Raw genomic sequence first — 16085 nt, forward strand, 5'->3', positions numbered from 1 at the left:
TGTGTGTGTGTGTGTGTGTGTGTGTGTGTGTGTGTTTTATTTGATTTTCTATGGCGGGCATTCAATTCACTTAGATATCAGGTCCAAAGTACTGAGTGGAACTGTGTAACATCTGGAAAAGACATGCTAACAGAAACAATGTGAATGCTCACGAACTATTGTGTTTTTCAACTTCTAAGTATAAATACAACTTTATTTAGACAGAGAAGGGGTTAAAAATCTTTCCTTGGTTCCCTTTTTTATTGTTAGTTATTATCATTTGCATTAAAATGCCAGACATGTAGCCTAAGGGAAGGCCTAATTTTAATGTTGGACAATAATGTGTTTGCCTCTGATATTCTTCCTCACGCAAGATGAAAACACATTTTCTTCCTTGTTGTTGGAAGTTATTTTAAAATATTAATAAAGTTATTGCTGAAAAAAACAAACTCTTTCACATACTCAGCACCACATAGAACATTAAACATATAAAACAGACTAACAATGTTTATTATAAATCATAAAGAGAATAATCAATTCATAGATTCATAGAGCACATAAGCTTAAAACAGTAAAAATATGATTCATAAAATAACAGAAATATATGATTTAAAATAATTATTACAATTATTTAAATTCTTTAAAATGACTGCATAAAACCATGACACTGATGATCACAACCTTCAAAGGAAATGAGTTTAAAGGCTTTTAAAGAAATGAGTTCCTGGCTCCTATTTCTTCAAGGAGATCTACATAAAATAAAATGTTGGTCTCTTTTTCTTAATGCCTATATAAAGGAAGTATATTTCTATTATTATTATTTTTTCAGCCTATGAGAGCATAAAAATCAGGTCCCAGTTGCTCGGGACTGAAACAAGCAGCTGAAGGTAACAATCAATTATTTAATTGACAGAAAATAAATATGCAGCTATTTATAGCCTCTTTAAATTCCTTTTTTACATTGCTTATGTAAATGTTTTTATCATAACATTATTCAGTTTGTGTATTAATGTGTGTATGTAGGTTGGTTGTATGTATGAAATGCACTGTACAGAATGTTGTATGTTCTGTATGAACTTCTTAATCGATATACTGTATAAATAAATGTATTTAATATTATTATTGTTGTTATTTCAATTATTATTTATAAGATATCTGTCATTTTTAACATTACTGAGGTTCAGTTTGTGATGAGCAATTTGTCTTCATTTTCTGACATTTTGTTGAACAAATGTACTGATTAATTTATGAAAATAATCTGCCAATGAATCAGGGTTAAATTAATAATTAAACATGGACAGAGACACATCAGCTCTGTGAGAAAACACAAACTCTATAATCAGCTTTTATCAACTCCAAAGACTTGTCACTGAACAATAATCAATACTTTTAAACACTGGGGAATTTGCTGTGAGCTTTACAGTTTCTAAATTGGTAACACCTAAACCAGTGTAATGATCAAATGTAAAAGTCTGCACCATCACAACATATTTTAATAAGAGGTTGTCTCCACGCATTCAGTAACTGTAGGTGTGTATCTGCTGGGTTTCAGGTTCCCAGGTAATAAATTTAAGATGTTAATTTATGACAGCACAACAGAAAGGTTTAAATTGACACCCAGAGGAAGAACCTTTCTTCCCAGGACAGCAGGACTCGACACCTGACCAGATGATACACCTGCCTTCATAGGTGAGACACATTTTTAGATATGTTTTTATGGGAAATGGATGTAAATAAAATTAATATTACAATGTGTATCACACATTTATATTTTACAGGATTTTTTTGTCATTGTTGTTACAACACAGAATAAACCCAGACATGACAGTTTCTTACACCGTTGAAGTGGCCAATGCTCAATTTGGTGGCTTCTCAAAGCTGCTGTTCAGGTGGAAGGGAAGTATCTACAGGCTACTTTACAAAGACTTCCTGGTGTTCTGTGCAGTTTATCTGTTTTTCAGTGTGTTTTACAGGTAAAGTGACTGCTTTCATCATTTAGTGATTACTATAGTATGAATGTATGGAAGCCCATTTCAGCCAGAGTGATGAAAAAAAAAGTCCTGGATGTCATTATGACAAACTTTGTTAAAATAATAACTTAATATCTCAAAATTTTGAGAAAGCTTTCCGTTATTTTTGAGACACTAAGTCATTATTTTGAGATGCTGACAGATCTTAATATTTTGAGATAAGTAAGGCCCCAATCGGATGCACATTTTAGCAGCCTGCTTTTTTCCCATTTATGCACCTGGCGTTTTTGTAAAAGCATCCTGAACACATCATGTTGACAAAACAACTCAGAGCACAAAAGCCCCTGATGTCATTGCCTTTATTTTTATGTTACACAATCAGATTAATTGAAAGTCAGGCCTTCTGTGGTGGTAGTGATGACAACAAGTGGTAGCACACATGGTTTGTGTTAAGCTAGCGTTAGCTCACTTTAACAGTCGCCCGAGGCAAGCTGCAAGACATCTCCTACAAAACTGTGACCCTAACTACTTTCTAACATTTTACAAAGCGTAACTAGGCTCGACGATTGACAGGTTGTTAAACTGTCCCCAACTCATCCTAAAATAAGCTTTGAATTGACAATCCAGGCGAAGCTCCTGGACCAGCATTTCTCCTCTTTCTGAGGGTGTCAAGGATGTCTGTTTCCATGTGTACAGTCCCCAGTGCCCTTCCCATGTCCATTTTCTATGCAAATTCTAAGGTGTGAGAGTTTACTTCATTGGAAAATAGAGGTTAAGGAAGGACAGGTGATTCAGTGGTTGCCAAGTAACAATAAAAAAAAAAAAATTAAAACGGCACAGCAAGCTTCAAAAAGTGCTGTCTGATCGGGGCCTTAGTCATTATTTTTATAAAGTTTCTCATTATTTTGACATACAAACTCATTATTTCGAGAAAGTTTCCCATTAGAATGACTTCAGGGATTTCTTTTCCTTATTACACTGGCAGGAATGAGCTCCCATATAATCAAGTGTCTGTGGCTCAACAGTGAAAGTTTTTATTTTCCTCACAGGTTCCTCCTCACACCAAGGCAGCAGGACCTGTTTGAGCGTATCGCCCTTTACTGTGACAACTTCACCAACTCCAACTTCATCCCAGTTTTGTTTGTACTGGGTGAGTCTGATTGAACTGGCTCCTGCTTACACAAGCCAAATCTGAAGATAATAAGTCCTTTATTTTTCTGTCCCAGGTTTCTATGTGACCCTGGCCTTTAACCGCTGGTGGGGTCAATACACCAGCTTCCCGCTGCCTGATAACCTGATGATGGTGGTGTCTGGGAACGTCCATGGGGCAGACGAGAGGGGTCGTCTGCTGCGACGGACACTCATGAGATATGCCAACTTATCCTCAGTTCTTATCCTCCGCTCCATCAGCACAAGAGTTCGTAAGCGTTTCCCAACTTTGGAGCACGTAGTGGAGGCTGGTAAGAACAACAGTGGACAGGAATTAAATGCATTTGCTGCAGTATTAAAGTAAAACACTACCTCAATATACTTTTTACTGTCACCTCAGATATCTGAAAATAAAGTGTTGCTATTTTTACTGCACTTTAGTTCTCTAAAACCTGAAGTTATTATTAGTTAATTTGTATAAAATGGTTTTGCTGGTTAATAAAATATGAGACATAACAGAAGTTTAAGGTACTGAGCAAAAAAATAAGAAGCTGCTGCTATTAAGATCACGGTAAATTTAACACAAAACACTGAGGGGATGCCCATAAATTGATTGTTTTAGATTTTTAAAACCAAGTTAAATTGCCTAATAATACCAAGTATACTAAAATTATGAGAGGATAAACATATTTTACTTTTCATTCTATCTGCTCTGTGGTTTTTCCCATGTTTTTATCTACTTCATTTTTATTCATCACTCAATGACTTTTCTGATCTTTCTTATCTTATCTTATCTTATTTTATCTCATTTTCATACATTATGGCACCTAACAGAAAAGGCTCTGCATATTTACAGATGTAAATATGCACAAATATGCATTTAGATTCAAAAAAGAACTTCCCAGAGATCTCCATTTTACACCCCATCCATCTTAAAATAAGTCTTTTAAGCATCTTTTATTATACTCCATTAAAATATGTACTGTTTCTTAATAAAAATGTTTGAATCTTTTCCCCCACAAGGTAAATAGTTGGCAGAGTGCCTGACTTCAGTTATGATATTGCTTTATAGAGATGTTTTGATTGTTTGTGGACTATAAACTCTGTTGACATTCGCTTATCTAATGTTTTATAAAGCACCTTGGATCACAAATATCTTTTACATCTGTTACCAACTGTCTTATCTCTGTGCAGGCTTTATGACCACACATGAGCTGAAGAAGTTTGAGTCTCTACACTCTGATTTCAACAAGTACTGGATGCCTTTGACTTGGTTCACAAACCTGGCGTCCAGAGCCAGAGAGGAGGGTCGAGTGAGGGACGACATCGCTTTGAGACTGCTGATGGATGTGAGTGGGTTTTACACTTAGGCCTACCATATAAACAATGCAGGAATGAAAAATGAGAAAATTCACTTGTAATCTTAAATATGTTATCTGCAGCCTCAGTGTGTCGGCACGTTCTTTATAAATGTATAATATGTATTTATACCTGCAGGAGCTGAATAACTACAGAGCCAAGTGTAGCCTCCTGTTCCACTATGACTGGATAAGCATCCCCCTGGTCTACACTCAGGTAGTATCAGGAGCAAGCAGGGGTTACAAGACAAAACTATCATCAACAAATTGTATTTTACTTCATTTGATGGCTATTTATCATCTTTATCTTGAGTCTTAATTCGAAATACAGTCAAACTTTACCACTTTCATATAAAATGAATACAAAATTCATTATAAAGCTGACCACTGTTTTTTTTTTCCAACCCATGTAGGTGGTTACCTTAGCAGTTTACTCTTATTTTGCCTTTTGTGTGATTGGTCGACAATTTCTGAACCCTGAGAAAGGATACAAGGATCACAAGCTGGACATGTACGTCCCTGTTTTCACCCTGCTGCAGTTCTTCTTCTATGCTGGCTGGCTCAAGGTGAGATGACACATTCATGTTTCACTTGTAGAAAACAGATACTGTTTAGATTTGCGATTTTATGACATGTCTCCACTCTGTATAGGTGGGGGAGCTTATCATCAATCCATTCGGAGAGGACGATGATGACTTTGAAACCAACCAGCTGATTGACAGAAACATTCAGGTTGTTCCCCTCAAGGATTCTCCCCAATATAGCCAGTCTCAACACCTAAAATAAGTGCTGACCGTTTACTGTCTCTTCTCTCTGTTTCTGTAGGTGTCAATGCTGGCTGTAGATGATATGTATCAGAACCTGGCTCCAATTGTGAAGGACAAGCACTGGGCGCAGAGACATTTCTCCATCCCTTACACTCTGTCAACAGCAGCAGAGACTCTCAGACCGGCCTTCAAAGGCTCCACTTTTGACATGAGGTCAACTCATTTGACCTTTTATGTTTCAGTGCATTTTATTGCTGCTTCACAGTCGAGTAAAATCACAAACAAAATGTCATTTATATATATATATTATTATACATATTTGCAGGATGAGTGCAGAGGATCTTGAGATTCACCAGCCTGCAGACACTCCTGGAAAGATACAGTATTTACCTCTTAGAGGCTCTCTGGGAGACGGTCTCGACAGTCTTCTGCAGAGAGGCAAAGGTATCCTGAGAGGTGTGAGCCTGCCGTCTCTGATGGATGTCTCACCTATGGTCTCACCACACCCAAATGAGGAAGATGATTCTGATACTTCCCCTGAGGGTGACACCAACACCAGCAACCACAAAGAACAAGAAAATGCACTCATCAAAGTTGCAGTGGAGTACAACTAGTGAAAATGAATCTGATACTTAAACACATTGTGTGTTTTTGAAACAAGAAATTTTTTAATGGTGTGATTTGGTTATTTGTCTCAACTCAATCAATTTGTGAAATAAACATAATAAGTCTTATTAATATTGTATGTTTGAAAATTAATGTAATTATCCAATGCTTTAACTTTTCTTTTATGATAATAGAGGCTAAACATGGGATCTTGATCATTGATTCATAGCGAGAGCACAAACATTTCTTTTTGAGTGCTTTAAAATATTCTTTTACCTGTCTTGTTCAGTAATTCACATGTATCCTACATGTTATCCTTAATGATTTATTCTCTTAAATTTTCATCCCCTGTATCAGCCAAGCACATGTCATAAACACAGAAGTCAAACAGCAGATACACTGGTGTAACATAACCTTGTTTTATATGTATTATACAGTGCAGTCTGTATACAAGGGTGAAAGAAATAATAATATGTAATAATAATAATAATAATAACAATAAATCTTTGTTTTAGTAGGCTAACAGTGGTAATGTCACAAAAAACTTAAATAAAAGTCCTGAAAAAGCACAAATGTTTTTTCTACAAAATAAATAAACTAAGTATCAAAAATGAAAGTTCTCTTTATGCAGCTTTTAGTGCATACCTTATTATATTTTATATTCCTGGATTATCATTAGTGATGCATTAATCAAGCAGCACTTTATTGTTGTAGCTGGTGGCTGATTTTATATTCTATTGGTTGCTTTAATCTGCAATTATGCATCATATTTTATAAGATTATCAGAGTTGTATGAATACATTTTTATTTGCAAGTAACTGTGGCTGTCATATTTGTCGTGGAGTGTATTGTAAGGTATTGTAACAATTACCTATTTGAAATTTAGTAAAGTATTAGTATATAGAAAAACGGCATGAAATGAAAATACTCAAATAAAGTACAAGTTCTTTAAAGCTGTGCTTAAAAACCTGAGTATATAAAGTACAGGGTAGGACGTTTTAATTTAACTCCACGTGGCCTGTACAGAAAAGAGCACAAGACAAAATGTGTACTGTATTCTTTACACTCAGATTACAGCAATTTTCAAATGGGCGAAATCCAGCCTTAACGCACAGGTTAACTGTGTACAAAACTGTCAAATATTACAATGCGTTTATAAACATGCGGAACGGGAATGAATGAGGCATTAGTCACTTCCGTGTTGAGACTTTTATTTTGTAGTACAAACAACGGAAGTTGGAGAGGGTCAAAAGTCTCTAATACGCTTCCGCGTTGTCAAAAAGCGATAGACGAGTTGCACATTTAAACACTACTCGGCAGTAACGGTACGTTAATGCTGTTTGTAGACATTGTTCTGCCTTTTAGCTCACGAAACATTTTATATCTTTAACTTCTGGTTTAAATGGACGTGGTTTTGTTTATTACAGCTATCGGAAACATCCCAGGAGACACTAATTTACCTAGCTAGCTTGCTCATGTTAGCTTACTCACTGTGGTTTAGAAGCAGCCGATACTTTCTTACTGTGTCAGCGGACTTTGGTCGCTGATTCGCGGATTTTTGTTAACCTTTTAGACTCTGTACACACCCTGTGATTGAGGGCGGGGGTCAAATTAAATCACAGGAGTTGGCTGGTATTTATTGAATGCTCTGTTTCTCAAGAATATTCGGTTTTGTTTGGTTTGTTGTGACAGGAGCATCCCCGCGCGGCCAGGCAGGAAAACAAAAGTGAGGACAGTGGTGTAATGTCAGCTGACGCCCCCCTGCTGCTGAGCTGCTGACTGTCACCTCCATCACCGTTACAATCAACATGTCCCTGGGCGACAACCCTCACCTGCTGCTCGGCAGGATCCGCTTCCTGAACAGGTGCATTGAGTGTTTCAAGAGGGGCGAGTCGGTACCGGAGTGTCTGTGTTATGTGCCCAAAGAGGTGTGCTACAAGATCTGCAAGGATTCATCGTCCACCTCCTCCTCCTCCACCGGGGCATCCACAGGAGGCTCCTCCGTCGGGAAAACGCTCGTCTCCGTCTATGAGAGTCCACACCAGACTCCACACGCTAAGAAATCATGCAAATACAACTTAGAACCAAAGAAAGGGACTTGTATCCGGACAACAGGGGAGGAATACTGCAACAGCCAGGGCCTGTGGGTCAAAATCAACAAGGTGGGCTTTGGTCTCTGTCCGGGTTACAGTCACTGTACTGTGAACAGTGATGCCAGATCCATTATACCACTGTAACTAATCTAATTCTGCTGGAAGAGCTGTCATAACTCCACTCTACTAACAGCACTACATTTCACTGACTCTCTGTACCAATGGGTGTCTGTAATATGTACTAAAAATTCATAATTTTCATCTTTGTAATCACATCATTCCAGACAACAGACAGTTATGGAATTGGAGTGTTTGTACTTTTTTTTTTTTAAAAGAGAATTTTAGCTACAAACATGCTTTGGTATGACTTTTTTAAAATTGTAGTAAATGTTTGGACATTTTCTATCATTTAAGTTATACAGTTCATCTCATAGTAAGGAGGTCCAGCTGAACTGACACGCTTGAGTCTTTCTGTGTCGAGTTTGCAAGTTGCCCTCGTGTCTGCCCAGGTTTCCTTCCACGTTTCCAGGCTTCATCCCAAAACCCAAACATATGCTAGTTAGGTTACAGTCCACATAAAAGCAGATTTTCAGTGTCACAGTGTAGCAAAATATACAATTTATTTACGTAGGTTACACAGTACAGACAATGTGGTGTGATATTGATAATTACAGAGTCAGACTTACCTTATAGTGATGTTTGGAAAACTTGAAAATATCAACTGAAAATGAAAATTCCAGTATGACACCCAAGTATTTTGTTAAAGGGACAACACATGTCTTAACCCTACTTGTCCCTCTTACGCTAGGATGCTTTTATGAGCTGTTACTCCAGTTTTGATGATTTTAAATGTGGTGGGAAAACACATGTTGACATACCATTCCACGTCTGTGTCCAGGAGCAGCTGGAGGAGCACCGTCCAGGCCAGGAGTTGGAGGAAGGCTGGATCCTGGTGTGTAAACACACAGAGGGAGGCGACAGGCTGGTGCCTGTGGAGTCGCCGGAGACCATCAGCAGACAACAGCAGCTCTTCGGCTATGACCACAAGCCTTGCAACAGGTGGGAGCAGGTAGTGAGTGTGGAGAATGCGCTTTACATCGGCTCCAAACCCAAAATTGCTGAGAGTGATGACGCTGCCGTCCAGAAGCTAAGGTGAGCATGTTTGTGCCGAATCACATAGAGTCGATACTTTTTGGGTTGTTCTCAGACTTGTCAGATTAAGCCGTTGTTCCCTCACATCTTTAAGGTTTGTTCCTCCCACCTGGACATATGAATGTGATGAGGACCTGGTGCACTACTTCTATGACCACATAGGGAAAGAGGATGAGAATCTTGGGAGTGTGAAGCAGTGCGTGACTAGCATCGATGTTTCTTCATGTTCGGTGAGTCACACACACTTAGCTTTTTGTATTACTTTGTTTTTCTTCTGAAAACCAGGGTAATTTTCTAGTCAGGACAAAGGTATCAGAATGAAGCTGAGTTTTGAAGGCAAGAGAGCATTCAGTCTTTTTATCATATGCCTTTTCACCTTGATGTTTTCACAGATTCGATGGTAATTGTACAGAACAATTGTTACACTGACTCTGTAAAAGTCAGACAATTAATGATTTTATACATGACAGGAGGATCCGAGTGGAGGGGCGAGCTGTCTGACAGATGGTGATACTGAAACATACTGGGAAAGCGATGGCATGCAGGGACAACACTGGATTCGCCTGCACATGAAGAGAGGCACCGTGGTCAAGTAAGGAAGCTTCTGAACAAAGTGACTAGGGACAAGAAACGAATGGCACCTTTAACATCTTACTATTATCATTTTTATTGTAATTTAGACCCTGAACTTACTGTTTTTAATATTTTTGACAGTAATGTCTCGATGTCAGCTACATGTTTTAGCTTATATTTGGGATATTATATGTGTTATGTTGTTCTATGAGTAGGAACTGACGCCATGGGCAAGCACTAACCTGCTCATTCACACAGTCATTTATTATCCCACACAGGGATGCTGAACTGAAGTGACAATAAACCAGATTACAGTCAAATGAGTCATATGAGAGGCAACAATGTTTGATTCTGCTGGATGATTCTGGTCCTGACAATTTAATCTGAAATGCAGTTTGTTGACTTGTATTTGTCATTTTACAAAAGGAAGCAATGTTTTTATTTTGATTGACTCTGATCAATCCTGTTTTTCCTCTAATGACACATGTTAGATAAAACTTTTGTTTTGATACTTATTAAAATACGCCAGTCTATGTGATACCAGACCCAAAATTTGCTGTATTAATAATTCATGGTCTTTCATCCATGACATATTTCATGCTTGTATCTCAGATTGACTGTTATCCTGCAGGTAAATTGTGTCTTGATTGTATATAACGTGCTTCTTTTTGCTCTTTAGTAAGCTGATACTGACGGTGGACTCTACAGATGACAACTACATGCCCAAGCGAGTCACAGTGTTTGGAGGAGAGGGAGACAACCTGAAGAAGCTGAGTGATGTCACCATAGACGAGTGAGCCTTTTTAAAAGGATTTTGTCAACATTTTTCACAAAAAACTCCTCAGATTTCACAGATATGCTTCTGATTGCAGCACTTGAGCTGTAAAAAGAAAACTCATACCACTAGTATTGTATAAAAACCATTGTCTGACAATGTTTTGTGTCAGCATTTCATATTTTAAGCAGCTTTTAAAGGCAGGATGACCCACACATTGTCTGTGATCGTGGAAATTATATAATTAACTATCTTTGATATTTTCTAGTGCATTAAATAAGAACGTAGAGGAAAAAAAGAGCATCTCAATTTGTTATTATGAAGCATATGTGCCTGCCACACTGAGCCGTTTAATCTGTAGCAAGCTCACAAATAACAGGGATATCTGTATTTCATTGACTACAATTTCTTTAAACCACCTCTGCTCTTTTTTGTCTGTAGCAACCTGATTGGGGAAGTGTGTGTGCTGGAGGATATGACTTCTCACCTGCCTGTGATTGAAGTTCGGATTGAGGAATGTAGAGGTAAAGCTTTGTTAGCATGATATTGTGTTTATTTAAACAGATATTTCCTGTGATTTTTAAACACTTCCAGAGTTATTTGGCTGCAAAACAATGTTTTTTCGCTCCTCTATAGATGAGGGGATAGACGTCCGGATTCGAGGCTTAAAGATCAAGTCATCATGTGAGAGAGACCTGGGTCTGAACGCTGATGTTTTCCAGTCCTCTAACCTGGTGCGCTACCCCCGTCTGCAGGGCAACACGCCCGATGTCCTGTACCGCAGAGCACTGGTCATCCAGAGGTAATGTTTATATCATGGCCACAGTTCTTACAGTCATAGGAAATATCATGGAGTCAGAATTTGGAAAAAATGTGTCTAATACATGTCCCAGAGGTTTCAGAAATGTCATGGAAATTTGTTTCTAATGAGCTGGTGACGCCAAAGTTTTTTAAATATCAGAAATAAAAGTCAGATGCAAAGTTTTGATTGTCTTTATTTTTTCTCAGCATTAAATATTTCTCAGTATTTGTATTAATTGTTTACTCTGTCTTGCTCTTTGCAGGTTCATCTGCCTCCTGGACAGTGTGCTCCCACACTTGGTACCAGCCTGGGACTACAGTCTGGGTACCTTCAACCAGATCAAAGTAAGTCATTGTGAAGCTTTTAAATACACATGACCGACATTAAATAAAGATAAAGCAACTAGAAGGTCACTCAGGGAGGGCAGACAGAAAATAATTTGTGTATCTGCCCAGTGAGTCGGATCCACTCCAAAATTTAATGAGTTCTTCCTTGGCCCATGCTACAATAAAGACACAAATCAGAACTGGGATGCACAATTTTATGTTTTTATAATCAAACATTATTAATTTTCATACCCCACTCTAAAATGAAGCTCCACCCAAACTGTTTTTATTTACTTGTGTGTTCTTTGGCGCCCTCTAGAGCATAAAGCAGTTCCTGCTGCTGTCCAAGCGGCGCTCAGCCCTCATCACACAGTGCCTGAAGGACTCAGAGACCAGTAAGCCAAACTTCATGCCCCGCCTCTACATCAACAGACGTCTGGCCATGGAGCACAGAGACAACCCCTCTCTGGACCCCACCTGCAAGAACGCTGTGTTCAATCAGGTATAAAAAAGAAATTTGGGGGGCTTTTGCCTTTATTTGAAAGGACAGTTTTTTTAGCATGAAAGGGGGGTTGGGCTGACATGCAGCAAAGGGCAGCAGATTGGAATCGAAAATGTGGCCACTGCAGCAAGAACATAGTCCTTTGTGTATGCCAAGTGAGATACTGGGCGCCCCGGTATATAACACTTTCTGATTGGTGACATCACTTTCTCATTGTTAAACTAGACACTTGTTGCTATCTTACTTAAGTGAACAATCTGAGTACTTCTCCCTCAATAGTTTGCTGTTAATGATTAGTTAATGAGATGTTGTTGTACAAAAAAAGAGTGTTGGGAGATTCTGATTTGGAGAAACATGAGTCAGTTTGTCTGTCTCACTCTGCAATGCATTCTGGGTGGTGTCACTATTGCTGTATCATTTTTATTTTCTCCTTGCAGGTGTATGAAGGTCTCAAGCCATCTGATAAATTTGAGAAGACTTTGGATTATAGGTGTGCATTTTTAGACTTCTCATGTTTCTTACTTTTCTTGCCTCAGTATGACTGGAACTCAAATGCATCTCGCCTCTTGGTTTGTCAGGTGGCCTGCTCGGTATGACCAGTGGTGGGAATGTAAGTTCATTGCGGAAGGAATCATTGACCAGGGAGGTGGATTTCGGGACAGCCTGGCTGACATGTCTGAGGAGCTTTGCCCCAGCTCAGCTGAGTGTCCCATGCCTCTGCCATTCTTCAGCCGCACGTCCAACCAGGTAATCACCATCATTGTCTGCACACAGTCAGTATTTGACTAGACAGTGTTTTCATTCATTGGTTGCCTTTTCTTTACCTGCTGGTCTCTCAGGGCTCCTTAGAGGCCAGAGATTACTACGTCCCCAACCCGTCCTGTAAAGAGTTCCACAAGTATGAGTGGATCGGTCAGCTCATGGGGGCTGCTCTCAGAGGAAAAGACTTCTTGGTGGGTGATGCACACTTTCCACTTACTGTAGGCCATTAACGTTGCTATGAAATAAGAACGGGCTGATGTAGAGACTTAATTTTCTGGCTTCTTTTGTGTAAAATCCCACAGGTCTTGGCTCTGCCTGGGCTGGTGTGGAAGCAGCTGACTGGGGAGGCTGTCAGCTGGAGTAAAGACTTCCCTGCTGTGGACTCTGTGCTGGTGAGGACATTCAAATTATTACATGTAATGTAGATTTTAGGCTCTGCAGACTGTGTTTCAGACATATACAGCACTTTGAATCCTGATTCTTTTCTTAGTTATGGTCTCGAGTAAAATTTGGATGTGTGTTCAGGTGAACCTGCTGGAGGCCATGGAGAACATGGACCAGGAGACATTCGAGTTCAGGTTTGGTGAGGAGTTGGTGTACACCACCTTGCTGAGCGACGGGCAAATGCTGGACCTCATCCCTGGCGGCAGTAATGTAGCCGTTCGTTACGAGGACCGCAGCGAGTTCATCCGCCTGGTGCAGAAGGCTCGACTAGAGGAGAGCAAGCAGCAGGTGGGACTTCAGCGTTATTACATTTTGTCTTTCTATACATTACTACTATAAGTGTGGTTAGCTTTTATCCCTCAGTATGAACTCATCCAGTAATCATGGTGTGTGTATAGAGTTTTTAAATCATTGAAGTGTGTGTATGTGCCTGATTATCTGTTTGTGTATTACAGATTGCAGCCATGCAGGCGGGGCTGCTGAAGGTGGTTCCTCAGGCGGTGCTGGACCTGCTCACCTGGCAGGAAGTGGAGAAGAAAGTGTGTGGAGACCCTGAGATCACTGTGGAAGCCCTGAAACGACTCAGTGAGTGTTCAGATTAGAATTTATCTCTGCTGCTGTGACAATAAACACACATTTCTTGTATTGATTTAAGAGGTGACACTATGTTTGTTTTTAGCCATGTTAGCAGTCCACCACTTTGGTACTGACTGAAATCACTTGACAACTATTAGATGGACTGCCAAAAAAATTTGTGCTGATATCCATGATGACTAGAGGATGAATTCTTATGAACTTGGTCACCTCCTGACTTTTCCTTTAGCAACACCATGATGTCAATATTTGTGTGTTTTAAGTTTAATGTCTCAACAACTATTTAACATAATCACAAACACAAATTAAATGATAATTCGGATTTACAACGTTTTGCGCCTTATTTTTCGTTGAAAAGAACACAGTGATAATGATACAACAAAGTTAACCAGAAGATTAACAAGCCAAAAATTCAGTCCAATTATCTAAACCATTTCATTTGGAGGTTAAATTGAAAAGTAAGGCCAATAAAACCCAGAATTATCCTTCAAGAGGCTACAAAGCTATAAATTAAGGCCAGGAAAAGCTTCATATGTGCTTGATTGTACATTCTCTTCAATTAAATACTGAGGCAAGGACTCGGCATCATGTTAATGCATCACTGTTGTTTCTGTCTCCCCACCAGCACGCTATGAGGACCTGGAGCAAAGTGATGTTAGAGTGCAATACTTATGGGAAGCATTGACGAATTTCACCAATGGTCAGTTCGCTGTTTATTTGTCAACCTTTTACACAGCATGTCTGTTATAGTGAATGTCTTTTACAACATGTCATACATAGCAATAGTTTGAAGTCTGACAAGTGTCTTGGTGTATTTGTTGTGCTGAAAATATAGAACAGGTTTGAATTCTGTTTTTCAGAGGATCGCAGCAGGTTTCTGAGGTTTGTAACTGGTAGAAGTCGTCTTCCTGCGCCTATCTACGTCTTTCCTGACAAACAAGGGTGAGTGCAAGTATAGCCTTAAAAAAACTGACAGAAATACAACTGTTTGGTATTGATAGCTTATTTAGAAAACTTACAACGGAACATGATGCTAATTTTTCTGTTTCCTGATTTAGCTCTGAAACGACTGATGCACTTCCACAGTCCTCCACATGTTCCAGCACCCTTTATTTACCCAACTACCCAAGGTATCATAATGTTCTGTGTTTTGTATATGCAGAAGCTGCTGCTATATATTGATGTGTACATGTAATATACAGTTGTGTTTTAGATGTATGCATTGACGTATTGTACTTGTTTTATGTTTCTATAGCATAGCTTTCATGATCCTACACTTAATTACATTTGTGTAAGGCTCTGATGTTAGATTTATTGCCCTCATCCTTTCCCTTCCTCTTGTTCATTTTGTCCTGCAGTGCAAAAGTTTGTGAGGAGAAGCTGCGTTACGCTGCGTACAACTGTGTGGCCATTGACACCGACATGAGCCCCTGGGAAGAGTGATTTATCTGCTGCTTTACTGAATGAACACTTTACAAATCACTGTTTAACTGAGAGAATTTTTTGCCAAGTTTATCACCATATCTACACAACTGCCAATTAATCCTAGCTGTATATAATAAAGAACTCTATGGAAACATGGAAATGACTTTGAGGGTTTTATTAACGACTGTGTCTTAAATGAAACATGAAATGATTGGATGTGTTGAAGTTTGCTTTTTTGTTTTTAAGGGTAATGGAACAGTGGTTTCACTTTAGCAAAGTTTTGTCATGAGTAATGTTCTATAAATAAAACAGGAAGCAGCATATGGAGAAATATGTAGTTTTACTGAATACCATTGTATGTTATTTATTTCAAATGAACTGGATATGGCAGTCAAGCCAGCTTTATGAACGTCAATCACTGCATTCAAAGAGTGTCAGAATACACAACAAATCTTTTTATTTTCTGTCAGATACAACTTTGACATACAAAGCCAGGTTTATGATAAAATAAACTAGTGAGCAGAATCTGACAAAAGATTTTGAAATATAATTCAAACTCGGAAATGTCAAAAGAATTATACTATTAGGCTACGATTTTTAAATAACGAAAGAAATAAATGAAAATGATGTTGATATCAGAAGTTCAGCCATGACCTTGGATATAGTAACAAAATTATCTTGATTTGCTTGATTAAATTAGATTGTCCTCTCACTTGCTCTAAAAAATTATATAGATTTAAAGATAATATAGATTTCTTTTTTTCTCTAGATTTATCTATGTACATATATATGTATGTAAATATGTGTG

At 38.6% G+C, this 16085-nt stretch overlaps 2 protein-coding genes across 2 annotated transcripts; both read left to right on the forward strand.

Annotated features, from left to right (window-relative positions):
- Positions 1-1785: 1785 nt before the first annotated feature.
- Positions 1786-5837, forward strand: best4 (bestrophin 4). The gene is made up of 9 exons (XM_049598060.1): positions 1786-1952; positions 2999-3099; positions 3176-3409; positions 4293-4447; positions 4596-4673; positions 4870-5022; positions 5108-5188; positions 5282-5436; positions 5549-5837. Exons 1-9 carry the CDS (start codon positions 1801-1803, stop codon positions 5835-5837), a joined length of 1398 nt encoding a protein of 465 aa, XP_049454017.1. The 5' UTR covers positions 1786-1800.
- A 1227-nt stretch (positions 5838-7064) lies between these two features.
- hectd3 (HECT domain containing 3) lies at positions 7065-15424 on the forward strand. The gene is made up of 20 exons (XM_049598860.1): positions 7065-7154; positions 7522-7991; positions 8821-9074; positions 9169-9304; positions 9545-9666; positions 10327-10440; positions 10864-10946; positions 11059-11224; positions 11487-11568; positions 11870-12052; positions 12490-12542; positions 12631-12799; positions 12892-13005; positions 13117-13206; positions 13340-13546; positions 13714-13843; positions 14478-14552; positions 14713-14794; positions 14911-14982; positions 15211-15424. Exons 2-20 carry the CDS (start codon positions 7638-7640, stop codon positions 15293-15295), a joined length of 2571 nt encoding a protein of 856 aa, XP_049454817.1. The 5' UTR covers positions 7065-7154; positions 7522-7637; the 3' UTR covers positions 15296-15424.
- Positions 15425-16085: the final 661 nt, after the last annotated feature.

Source organism: Epinephelus fuscoguttatus, linkage group LG15 (assembly GCF_011397635.1).
Source record: "Epinephelus fuscoguttatus linkage group LG15, E.fuscoguttatus.final_Chr_v1".
In the NCBI taxonomy this organism is placed as follows: domain Eukaryota; kingdom Metazoa; phylum Chordata; class Actinopteri; order Perciformes; family Serranidae; genus Epinephelus; species Epinephelus fuscoguttatus.